A 12,741-nucleotide genomic window follows, 5' to 3' on the forward strand; every position below is an offset into this window, starting at 1 on the left:
GAACAAAGACCCACCTCATGTAGTGAAACTCCAGTGCCAGATCATTCCAGTGCTTCTCATCTGGAGGGACAACGGATTTGAGGGCACAGGGGAAGTGTCCGCCCCAGTTGTCACACAGGTATACCACACCATATTGGCCCCGGCCTAGTTCCTGCCCTAATTTAGGTTTACCTGTAAGATATAAAGACAGAATAAGGCAGGTAGAATAAGAATTTACCAGCCATTCTCTAGGATTCTTAGATGCAGCCCCGCCTGGAGGCTGGAAGTTGTAATCATGAAATCATGCAGTGGGAAGCATTCAAGTGTTGCTCTAACCCATACAAAGCAGCTGAGTTGGATGACTTTGAGCAAACTTTGATCATGTCAGTCATATTACATAAGCAGCAGCTCAAACAGGAATTCACAATCATCACTAAGTGCTGAGGCAGCTTTGCAAGGTGCTAGGAGCCTGAGACACTGGAATTCTTGGAGGCCAGGCATAAAAATGTCAAAGATCCTGAACTTCCTCCAATTTACTTAGAAACAAGAACTCACGGTAAAGCAAGACGTCCTGTAAAGAGCGGCTCTCCAGGGAAAGGCGGGCCAGGCGCGGGGCGTGATCTTTTCGAACCTTCAGCCACAGATCTTCAGTTTTCTCCAGCCGGCCAGAGTGGCCAGCTTCCAGCTGGGAGAGAAACAGAAAAGACAACATGAGACTTCTAACGTCCCTCACCTCAGCCTCCCCGCCCACTGCATAGAAACAACAGTAGCGCTCTCATATCAACAACTGGGAGAACTGAATGGCATGTATATGACCGTCTAAGAAAATGACTGACCTGTCAATAGTCACTTTCCTCTTACAGTCATAATCACATCTATTTATTCTCTCCCTCTCTCCCTCCCTCTCTCTCTGTCACACACACACACACACACACACACACACACGGGGGGGGGGGAAGTGAGGGCACATAATTATGAACTGGAATTAATTTAGAAAGTCACTCCTCTATTTCTTCTTCTGTTTTTGTTTGTTTGTTTGTTTGTTTGTTTGTTTTCAAGACAGGGTTTCCTTGTGTAGCCCTGGCTATCCTGAAACTCTTTGTAGACCAGGCTGGCCTCAAATTTACAGAGATCTGCCTGCCTCTGCCTCCCAAGTGCTGGGATTAAAGCCATAAGGCACCATGCCTGGCCTATCATTTATTCTTTTTAAATATATATATATATTTTTTTTCAAGACAGGTTTCTCTGTGTAGCCTTGGCTGTCCTGGACTTACTTTGTAGACCAGGATGGCCTTGAACTCACAGCGATCTGCCTGCCTCTGCCTCTTTCAGTGCTGGGATTAAGGGTGTGTGCTTTTAACCCCATGCCAGTCTATCATTTATTCTTAAATACTGTATAAACTTATTATAAAGTGTGCACTCCTCTATGCTTTTTTCTCATTCAGTTGTATGGGAAGAAATTAACTGCATTCCCTCTAACTCTCTTAGAGCTAGAAAAAGATCCAAATGAAAAATTTGTTGATGAAACTTCCGGCAACATATTATTCTTTAACAGAGTAAAATGCATACTGATTTTTTTTAAACTATAAGGATAGCAGAGAGCAAATTATTTCCATCTACAGGAGGCCCCTTTCTGATTACTGCAGCGCTCACTCCTTCCCTGCATACCCACCTGCCTCAAGGAGGCCGCAAAAGCCTCATGAGAACTATTGAGCCGAGTGCGGAACTGGCTACAAATGCTCTTGGCCAGCTTGGAGGCACTGAGGCTGTCAATGGCTTCTTGGGCCACCTTCCTCTTCCACTCTAGAGTGATGGTGGGTGGGTTCACCCATGTGATACGCTGGATGATCTGCCAAGATGAGCACAGTAAGGTCACTGAAGGAAGGAGAAAGAACCTCAGGCAGCTCCTACAATGCCCTTCCTTCTCTGAGTTCTCATTCATTGGGAACAACTCTCAACGCAGGAGCCTAAGAAATCCAACATGGTCTCTAACTCCATCTACCTCAAAACTAGAGTTCATTCAGAGGAACGCACCAAAGAACAGTAGCCTAATTTAAATGCTCACGGCTGTCAAGGTGTCCTACTCAGGGCCGGGGAAGAACTGATGCCTCTCCCTCTGAAGCAGTAATCATGCTGCACAGATGCAAGTCCAGGGCAGGAACCACATTCTTGGCCCCTAGCAACAAGGCCTCGTTTGTGTTTGTTTTGTTTTGTTTGAGACTGGATCTCTATCTACATAGTCCTGGCTGCCCTGGAACTTACTACGTAGACCAGGCTGGCCTTGAACTTACAGAGATTTACCTGCCTTTACCTCCTGTGAGCTGGGATTAAAGGCGTGCACTACGACAACCACCTCAATGTCTATATTTTTGTTGTTTGTTTACTTGTTTACTTGTTTACTCTTGTAGTACTAGGGAATCCAACTATGGCCTTGCATATGTTAGGCACACCATCTACCACCAAGCTATAGGCCCAGCCCCAACAATACCTACTTTGAAAAAACATTTAAGCTGAATAAAAGATGAAGAAACTAATGAGGTAGAATTCTGTGGCTTCATCAAGTATTACATAAATCCACAGCTTTTTAAGAGTGGAAGGAAACATTGGTAGTCACCAAGAATAGGCATACAACAGAGTTCTCAGAGAGGCAAGCCAGATTTATGGCTACCCTTCTTTAACAGCATGTTCTAAAATGTAAGTGGGCCAAATGTGAACTGAGGAACACTCACCTGCTTGATTTGTTCCCAAAGCATCCTTGTAACTGAAGACCCCGAGTGAAATGTGACTTCAACATGATAAGCAGCATTTAGGATCTGAAAGAGAACACATGAAGGAGCAGATGCTGACAGTCTTTTCTGAACAACTTCAAGAATAATCCAAGTCATGTGTGGGGGTGTACACCTTTAATCCCTGCACTGGGAAGAGGAAGGTGGGTCCTTCTGAGGCCAGCCTGTTCTGTGTAGCAAGTTCCCAGCCAGCTACCTCTATGTCTGCCTGCCTGCCTGTCTGTCTGTCTGTCTGTCTCTCTATATATAAAGTTCATTAACCCTATTACTTTGTGACTAATTAGGTTATTTTACTTTCTATTCATTTTTATCAACTGCAATTTTACAACTCATCAGCACCTCCCCAAGCAGTAGTCATGAAGTAGGAAAACAAAATGCAGTTTCAACTAGACTGTTTCAAAGAGAAATCCTTGGCGAATTTGAGGCTGGGCTTGTGTGTGAATTGTTCCAGATGTTAGCTGTGACACTGTGTCTTAGCAACTGTTCTTTTCACACCTGTTTGAGATAGTTGCTGGTAATATGAACTGAGACATCCTGTGACTTTTCAAGGCTCTGCAGACACCGTTCCAGGGTTCCCACGAAGCTCTCCCGAAGGTAATCCACTGAGCTGATGAGCTTGTTGGCCACCGCCTGATTAAGCCTGGAGATGATGAGCTCCTGGATCTGCCGGATGCAGGACTTGATCTCTCTGGTGCCTATTGTTTCTCCATTCTCAGGGACAATGACATCTACAGAGGTAGAGACTACGCTAGTTAGCTGTGAAGGAAAGGGGCAGACACACTAAATAAGGGCATCTCCCAAGTCGTCATCAGTGACCTACCGTGATGGTGGCTATGAAAAGATATGGTTGTCAAATTCTGATTCTTAGCATGATCAAGGGCCAGGTAATGCTCAGCTACTTAAATAAGACCCTGAAACTGTCTAACTGAGTCTGTTGATCTCATTGGCTTTTAGGCTACAGTTACAGGAGGGGAAGAACACCATTAGTCACTCAGTGGAAGCTATTTGAAAGTCACAATAGTAAGCATTATATATCTGAATCTAACTTCATCTTGAAGTACCTTTATAGATGAGTATTAGTGGATATATTCTATAGACCAGAAAATAGCCCAGGGAATAAGACAAAGTGGGGGCAAGGAGAGAAGATGTGCAACCAGGAAGCAATACAGCACAAACCTCACTGGTTCCAAATCTAGGATCTTTAGGTTTTGGTGTTTCTTTTAAAAAAAAATTAATTTATTATAATTTATTCAGCTTATATCCTGAATGTTGTAGGATCTTTGTTAAATTCCACACTGTCTGGCATATTAATCAGACTAACATTGATACCACTCAAAAATTTTAACCAACCAACAACTGTATACACCTTCTGAATGGCTATGCTTATGGAAATTCTTTTTCTAGAACTCTGTCCTCACAAATCTCAGACTGTGTGCACAATGATATCAATTCAGTCATTTGTTTCAGCAAAAAGAAAAACACAAAAGAATCTAAATATTTATCAATAGGTTGGAAATGATGCAAGGTATGTCCATTAGAAGACAGACTTAAATGGGCATTTGCAGAAAGCTCTCTGAGCTTTACATTAGAAAAGTAGAAATGCATGGGAACCTAAGGAGAGGAACTGGATGCTTGGGGAATAGCATTTTCATGTGTTAGAATTAAATATCATATATATGCACTTATCTTATTGGGGGAATACAGCTCAGTGGTAGAGTGCTTATCTAGCATGAATAAGCCCTAAGCTCAATTCCCACTACTATAAAACAAGAATTTTTTTGACATGTAACTCCCTACATAGCCCAAGCTGACCTCAAACTTACGATTCTTCTGCCTCTGTCTCCTGAAAGCTGGGAGTACAAGCATATGTCACCACACCTAGATTAAAACATAAATATTTTCTAAAGTATGTACATTCTGTTTAACCAGCACACATGCATGACCTTTATTTAAAGACAATAGAAATAGCAATAGAAATCTGGTTTTATCAGATTATGTGCAAGCTCTCTTTTAAATCAATTTATTATTGCTTCAAAGGTACCCAGAAAGGACTCAGAACAAGGTGAGAATCAGATACTAATTTGCACCTAATATGTAGCTATCTAAGTATGTAGATCACAACCTACATGTGGCCAGCAGAGTCAGACATTTGATCTACACTTACTCCTATATCTGTTTAAGCTAAACATTGTACAGAAGGCACTCAATTTGGTATGCCTGCCACAGTAAATCCAACATTACACTTTTCACCTGACCTGCTGCTCTGGCCGGCTGTCATTATGTGCATAAGGTACCAGCATGGATGCTCCAGGATGCTTAGTGACATGCTAGAGGACTTCTAGAATTTCCACTGAATGAGCATTTCTTAGCCACTAAAGATACATCTTTGTTCATTTTTACTGAGAAAGAGAAGAGAGGGAAGAAGGAAGAGGGAGGGAGGAGAGAAGGAAGGTGATTCTTTGTGCTTTTGCTGCATGGTATAAGATGATGAATAACCCCAAGTTCATATTCTTGAACTCTGGCATTTCAGAGCACAGAAGTCTACACTAAAGAAAGTAAAAGATGACAGTTGCCGGTGAATGTGTGGGGGCATAAATGAGTACAGTTGACAGAATGCGGCAGAACTAAAGACTTCGTAAAAAGTGGCATGTGAAGGGTAGATAGGATTTGGAAAAATAAGACATATTTCAGATTTGAGGCAGGACACATGCAAAGAAGTTGAGGGAATGTATGGAGGGTAGCAAACAGTTAAGACCAAGCCAATAAAAATTATAGGAAGATGCTGGGTGGCGGTGGTACATCCCTCTAGTCCAGCACTCAGGAGGCAGAGGCGGGCAGATCTCTGTGAATTGGAGGCCAGCCTGTCTACGGACTGACTTCCAGGTCAGCCAGGGCTACTCAAAGAGAAACCTTGTCTCAAAGAAAATGCCCACAAAACAAAGACCTACAAGAATGTGAGGAATGAAAAGTAAGGTTGGCAAAGTTGATAAAGACTTTGGGAGCTAATACTAGACTGGCTGAGGTAGTCAGTACTAGTCTGTAGGGACAGGAAGCCAATAAAGACAAAGAAGGAAACAAGTTGGGTAGACTGATTAGGTCAAAATACTTCAGACAGACTAGAGAAAACAGAATAGAGGCAGTCTTCTGAGTTTAAAGCCAGCCTGGGTTACACAATGAAGTCTTATCTCAAAAATATCCAGAAAAGTATGGATAGATATTGCAGAGGACTCACAGGTACTTGGCAACTGGTTAAACAAGAAAACTCAAGAGAGAAGACAATAAAGGATATGCTGAGGCTTTGACACTGGTACCAGAAAAAAGGGGGACATCAGTAACTTAGAACAGAGGGCCTCAACATTCCTAATGATGCGACCCTTTAATACAGCTCCTCATGTTATGGTGACCCTCAACCATAAAATATTTCATTGCTACTTTGTATCTGTAATTTTGTTTCTATTATAAGTTATAATGTAAATATCTGATATTTCTAATGGTCTTAGGTTACCCTTGTGAAAGGGTCATTTGACTCCCAAAGGGGTCATGACCCAGATGTTGAGAACAGCTGGTTTAAACAGTAAACACTGAACTATAAAATATGGGCTCAGGGGCTCGGTGTGGTGATACATTCCTTTAATCTCAGTACTCAGGAAGCCAAGGAAGACCCATATTTGTAAGTTTGAGACCAGCCTGGTCCACATAGTGAGTTCCAAGATATCCAGGCTACACAGTGGGAGCATGTTAAACAAACACACACACACACACAATATCAGGACATATATATTGACCATATATTGAACTCAAGAATTAGACTGTCTCAGTTAATATCCTGCCGCTACTATTTACTAGCTGTAGGACCTTGGGCAAAATTGCTTAATTCTTTTAAGCCTTTTGCTCCCTTGTCTAAACAATGAAAATAAGTAGAATTTACCTAGAGAGAAAAACACTGCGCTAAATCTAAAGCTGTGATTTTGCTGTGCCCCCGCCCAGATGGTGTGCATGTGTACTCCAGATTGACAGTCTGAAGAGTAACTGAACAGTGTCGTTTTAATTACTGTAAGTCAGAGCTCATGCACACAGACTGAAGTCACAGCAATGGAACTTCAGACACTAGAAGCCCTGACTGATGGCTTCCCCCATCCGTTGGTACTCATTTCTGAGTGACACCGCCAGAAAAGCTAAAGTTGCTGTGGGAAATCTTCCCAAAGTGTTAGGAGCAGCCTGAAGGTAAAATAAGACCATGGGACAAAAAGCAACACAGTGAGGCCCCCTGGGCCATGCTGCCAGAGCAAAGGTGAAAGTACTCAAGCAGCTCCTCTCAGTAATGCAGAGACAGTGGAGACTGGACAGGTATAGAGGTGATTTTCATTTATATTGTATTAAGGTGTGTCTCTGTAGATTTGGTTGTTAATTGCTGAACTGACAGAGCTAAATGCTAACAGATTCAGGTATTGAATTACTATTGAGGAATCTCCTGTCTGCTTCAATGTGTTGTATAAAAATTACTCCCCAATTATCTCTGGTTAATAAAGAAGCTGAAGAGCCAATAACTGGTCAGAGGAGACAGTAGGCGGGACTTCTGGTCCTAGTCTGGGGGCGGGTTCCCCAGTAGACAGAGGGTGAAGAGAAGGTTGCTATGCCATGAGGATAAGGTCGCCACAGGGGTGTTGCTAGGGGGACAAGGATGGAGCAGAGGCAGCCAGGATGAGACTAGAGGACAGGTAGAAAGGCATGTGGCTGGGAAGTAGCTAGATTAGCATAGACGGGATAGAGTAGATCAGTATCTGCCCAGTTATAGTGCCTGAAGCTTATTAATAAATCTAACAAGTCTTATCATTTGGGGGCTAGATAGAGCGGGCATATTAAAAAAAAACCTTTAATTCGACAGACAGCTATATCAAAAGCTAAGCTAATGGCCCAGTAAGGAATGAAAGTGAACTTAAGAGCTATGAAAGCGAATGAGGCATCTCATCTAATGACTGAAAGTGTCCTCTTGCTGCACCTACAGAATCAGTGCATTCAACTTCTAGCCCAGAGGCCTCTGCAGTCCCAGTGCCCAGAAGCTCTCTAGAGCTTACCTTTAAACTCCATGTTGGCAGCATCCTCCAGAAGTTCCTCTTTCATGGTGTTAAGTGTCTCAACAATCATATCCTTCATTTCCTCCTGCTTTCGATTAGCAATGTTCATCAATGATTCATACAATTCATTCTCCTTTTTTCTAGTATATTCTAGACGTTTGGGAGTGATCTGCAGGTCTCGCTGCATGTCAAAAGCCTGGTTAATAAAGATGTCAAGGCAGTGGCAGTGCACCACGTTCAGGGCCTTGGCTGCGTCCACTAGGCGTGTCTGTAGCAGCTGCTGAGAGAATGTACTCAATTGTCTGAGCTTCTCACTTTGCTCCACCAACATGCTCTGAGCTCTGCTGTCCTGGTCGGTAGCTCCACAGTTCCTGTGGCTGCTGCTCAGATAGCCCAAGTCCAGTAGCTGCTGATACAGCGGTGATCTTTCACTCTCTGCTCTCCCACTGGAAGAGTCCATTATCTCCAGCTTGGGTGTTTTGAAAAAGAACACGGGAAAGGAGAAATACTTTCTAATTTCCTGAAGCTCTTGCTCATCCCTCTCAGAGAGTTCATCTTTGTGAAGTGCATAGGTTATCACAGGCAAGAAATCATTCGCCAAGTCACTCAGAACATCTACCGCAGCCCGATGGCCGTGGCATGGTGCCACGACAATGTCCACTTCCTACAAGGAGAAGGGGTCAGATCAGCACTTCAGGGTCAGAACCAATCTTTGCCTTCACTGAGATCAAAATCCAGATGCACAGTGAAGCAACTGGACTTGACGTGTACCGCAGTCACCTGTCCACCTCCTTCCGTGGTCCCTAATACCCCTCTGTGACATACAAAGGCAAGCATTGAACTAGATAGAAAAAAAAAAAGTAGATAGGATGGCAATCCCTTCAGCCATTCTAGATAAGTAGAAGAGTCCCTGTCTTTTTCTGATGCTTGTAAATTCCTATTGACTCCCATGAAAAGAAGACAAATAGTGAAAGAAAACGGAATTCTTTTTTGTTTGTTTTTTGTTTTTTGAGACAGGGTTTCTCTGTGTATAGCTTTCCTGTCCTGGGCTCACTTTGTAGACCAGGCTGGCCTCCAACTCACAGAGATCCACCTGCCTCGGTCTCCTGAGTGCTGGGATTACAGGCATGCGCCACCACCACCTGGCTGAAAACTGAATTCTTAGGGAGACTATCAGACAGGACGTAATCCTATCTTCCTCCTCTTGCTTCACCCTCACACCTCTAGCCCCACCTGGCAGCCTGGCTACCTGCGGTATCCTTTAACAGTATGTAAAGCATGTCACACCGTACTCTTTCCTGTTATGGAACTGCTGACACTCTACGTTCAACACATTCATAGTTTATTTATTTAAACCCCATCTTCTTCAGACAGGTTGGTAGTACATGCCTATAGTGCTAGCTCTTGGGAGCCAGAGGAAAGAGATCAAAAGTTTTAGGCCAGCCTGGGTCACACAGTGAGTTCCAGTCCAACCTGGGCTGGAACCTAGAGAGACCATATCTCAAAAGGAAAAGGGAAGAAAGAATAAAGGAAAGAGAGGTTAAAAAGAAGAATGGTGAGAAGAGAGGAAAGAAGAGAAGAAGAAATAGAAGGAAAAAGGAAAGAAAGAAGAGAGTTTGTTCCATTAGCATATAAAGCCTTTGAGGACAAAGACCATATTTACTCACTAGTAGAATTCCATATCTAATACAAGTAAGTCCTCAATATAATCATTTGTCAAAACAAGAAATCATTCTGCAAACTGATTGTCAAGGTCACCAAACACTTCTCTCCTATTCCAAGATTCTGCAGAGATCTCACAGGCTCAGTGGAGTTAAGTTGTGGTAACACCATTAACAACATGATCACTCGGGGCTGGGGACGGCTCACTGTGTAGGAGTGCCTGCTGCATGAGAATCTCAATTTCAATCCCTTGTGTCTACATAGTGACCACAGGAGGCCCCTGCATCAGTGAACTTCAAGTTCAGTGAGAGACCCTGTCTCAAGGCAATAAGGTTAAGAGTTATAGCAAAAGTCCTGCTCTGGCCTCTGCATATATGTGAATGTGCACACTCACCCATATGCCACCTGCATGCACGCATGTGCACACACATCATCACTTGCTATGGCAGATAATAAGGCTTGCCAAGCCAATATTTAGCCTTTATATTTTGGGGAAGGTGGGATGAGGCAAGAGAAAACATGAGACAGAATTGATTGAGTCTACCAGGAAGCATGCTATTGGCCTTGCCCATCTTCCTTCTGTGTGCAAATGTGACAGCGAGAGCAGCGGTAAGCATGTAGCTGACCTAGGCAAACATGTAGGTAAAAGCCAGAGCTAAGAATAATGAGAGCATGATGGTGCACTTTTAATCCCAGCACTCAGGAGTCAGATCTCTGAGTTCGAGACCAGCCTGATCTACATAATGAGCTCTCAGCTAGAGCTACATAGAGAGACCCCATCTCGAAAAGCAAAAATGATGATGATGATGATGACGACGATGATGAAGCACTTTTTCTTTTTAAAGGAAGCCTGGGCTTCAACTGCCTATCTAAAGTTTTCTCTCACATGAGAGGAAGATATCAATCTGCCCTGCCTAAGCCTTTGTGTTTGTGGTGGTCTGTTACACACAGCAGAACTTCATCTTAACTGATATTCCCAAATTTATAAAAAAAAGTTTCCAGAATGTCCTTTTGAAATAAATTTTCCATAGGCCCTTTTCCTATCCTATAGGTTCTGCTTTTGTTTTCAATCTCTCTCTTGAGGAGTAGCATATATTTCCATCCAGGGTACAGTTGCTCTTCATCGCTCTGAAACTAAGTCACAAAAGTGTGACTGAAGACTCTGGCCAGTTATCACTAGCATAGGTACACACTCTTGCTGCCTTCAGAGGTCTACAAACTCAAACCAGCCCTTACTGCAGTCACTTTACAAAGTCTAGCTTACAAAGTTCCAAAAGAATCCATCCTATATCTACTCAAGTTTAAGTCCTTAACAACTGCCAAGCTAAATATTCTTTTGAAACCTAAGGCAAATTTGTGTTTCTACTTTGTTTTTTAAAATAGGGTCTCTCCTGTAGCCATCTGCCCTCAGACTTGCTATGTACCCAGTGCTAGTCTTGAACTCCTGGTCCTCCTCCGACCTCCCAAGTGCCTGGTGTACAGGCTTGTACGACCATTCTGCGCTGGAAGAAACTTTCCTCTCCTTTTTCCATTTTACTATGTGTGTGTGTGATCAGAGGACAACTAGCAGTTGTTCATTTTACCATAGGTCAAGTTGTCAGATGACATCCTACCTACCCTTGAGGTATCTATATTTGATCAAATATATTTTAAAATGAAATCCTGAGAGTCCCCCCCTTCTTTGATAGCCTTTTCTAGATATGAAAAGCCCAGGAAAGCCAGCCTGTTTGTCTACCTAGTACCTGCCTTCTAATGAAACAGACATATGCTTGAACTATATTTTTGTTTTGTTCTTCATCCTTTCCATTTTCTGAAAAGCACAAAGGTCTCAGCTTCCTGCCAACAAAGACCTAAACTTTATTTTCAGGTAATTCACATGATACTCATTTAGTTGGTCACTTCCACTCCAAGAAATCAAAGAGCCTTTTAGTACTTCCTCATGTGTAATTTAAGCAAACTACATAAATCCATCCACTCCTTTCCCAAACCCAGGATAAGAAGATTCCCTCTGTTTCATCTCTGCCTCAAATTTCAGGGAGTGTGTTCTAGTTGGAAAACATGTCTGGCTCTCATCTTGCTGTCCAAAATGAACCCTTTTACTACCCTGACCTACACATGCTGGAATGTGAGTGTTCACTTCAGGGAAGCATTTTCAAAAATCTGGTAGATAGGAAATCCCAAGGTTTAGATTGGATTATATATACAATTGCATAAATACCATCAGGAAAAGCACATGTGAAAAAAAGGGTAAAAAGAATCTTAAGGACAAGGAGAGAGGAGAAAATGAGCCAGGATGTTTGTTTGATGGGGTCAGAGTTGGTTCCATCATTATCTTGAGACAAGATCTCCAGTTTCTGATGTTGTGCTGCAGACTCCAGATTTAACTGATCTGCTCAGTTCTCCTGTCTCTGCCTCCTATCTCTCTGTGGAAGCACCAGGATTGCAATGCTTGCTGGCACATCTGGCTTGTCATATGGGCTCCCTGATTACATTCAGGCTTGTTTCATTCACTGAGCCATCTCCCTGGCTCATAAGCTAGATACATTATGAGAAGTTTGTGTTTTTAAACCACAGTTCCTCTGTACGTATATCCCCACCCCCTTTTGAGATAGGGTCTCGTGTATCCCAGTTTGGTCTCAAACTTGCTGTTGTCAAGAATGACCTTGACCTGATCCTCCTGCCTCCACCTCCTGAGTGCTGCGTTAGAGGCTTGCCTTGTCATGTTTTCCTTATGCAGTGCTGAAGACTGAACCCAAGGCATCCTATGTAACAGGCAAGCACTCTACCAACTGAGCTACACTCCAGCCCCCTAGATATAGTGTAAAAAGATACAAATCAATTTTATTACAGGAAAAAAGCAAAATATTCAAAATCTACATATTATTTAGAAAATTTTCACTTGAGGAAATTCATAGCTGGTGTTTTGCTTTATGCTCATTTGTGTGTACTCCTGTATGCCAGAAGAGGGCATCAGATGACATTATAGATGTTTGTGAGCCATCATGTGGTTGCCAGGAATTGAACTCAGGACCTCTGAAAGAGTAGACAGTGTTCTTAACCATTGAGCCATTTCTCTAGACCCCTCACAGTTGGTATTGTAAGCCAGATCAAAAGCCCAACACTAAGAGGTCACAGACTCTAGGAGGAAAGGAGTGCTGAGAAACGCTATGTTCTGGAAAAGACATGGCCAGTGCACTCATGAACTCACTGAAGCTGTGGTGACCTGCCCAAGATCAAGG

General features: G+C 42.9%; 1 protein-coding gene across 2 annotated transcripts in view; it reads right to left on the reverse strand.

Annotated features, from left to right (window-relative positions):
• DSTYK (dual serine/threonine and tyrosine protein kinase) overlaps nt 1–12,741 on the reverse strand; it is a 54,932-nt gene that overhangs the window by 11,127 nt on the left and 31,064 nt on the right. The window contains exons 3-8 of one of the 2 annotated variants that reach the window (XM_084783544.1): nt 7,841–8,504; nt 3,261–3,508; nt 2,709–2,792; nt 1,652–1,828; nt 535–664; nt 15–171 (exon numbers count right to left, since the gene is read on the reverse strand). In XM_084783544.1, the coding sequence (XP_084639670.1) occupies nt 15–171; nt 535–664; nt 1,652–1,828; nt 2,709–2,792; nt 3,261–3,508; nt 7,841–8,504 (1,460 nt within the window). The remainder of the gene's footprint in view (nt 1–14; nt 172–534; nt 665–1,651; nt 1,829–2,708; nt 2,793–3,260; nt 3,509–7,840; nt 8,505–12,741) is intronic. The other variant, XM_084783545.1, reaches the window with a different exon arrangement.

This window comes from Acomys minous (assembly GCF_964271855.1).
Source record: "Acomys minous genome assembly, chromosome: 1".
Lineage (NCBI taxonomy): Eukaryota > Metazoa > Chordata > Mammalia > Rodentia > Muridae > Acomys > Acomys minous.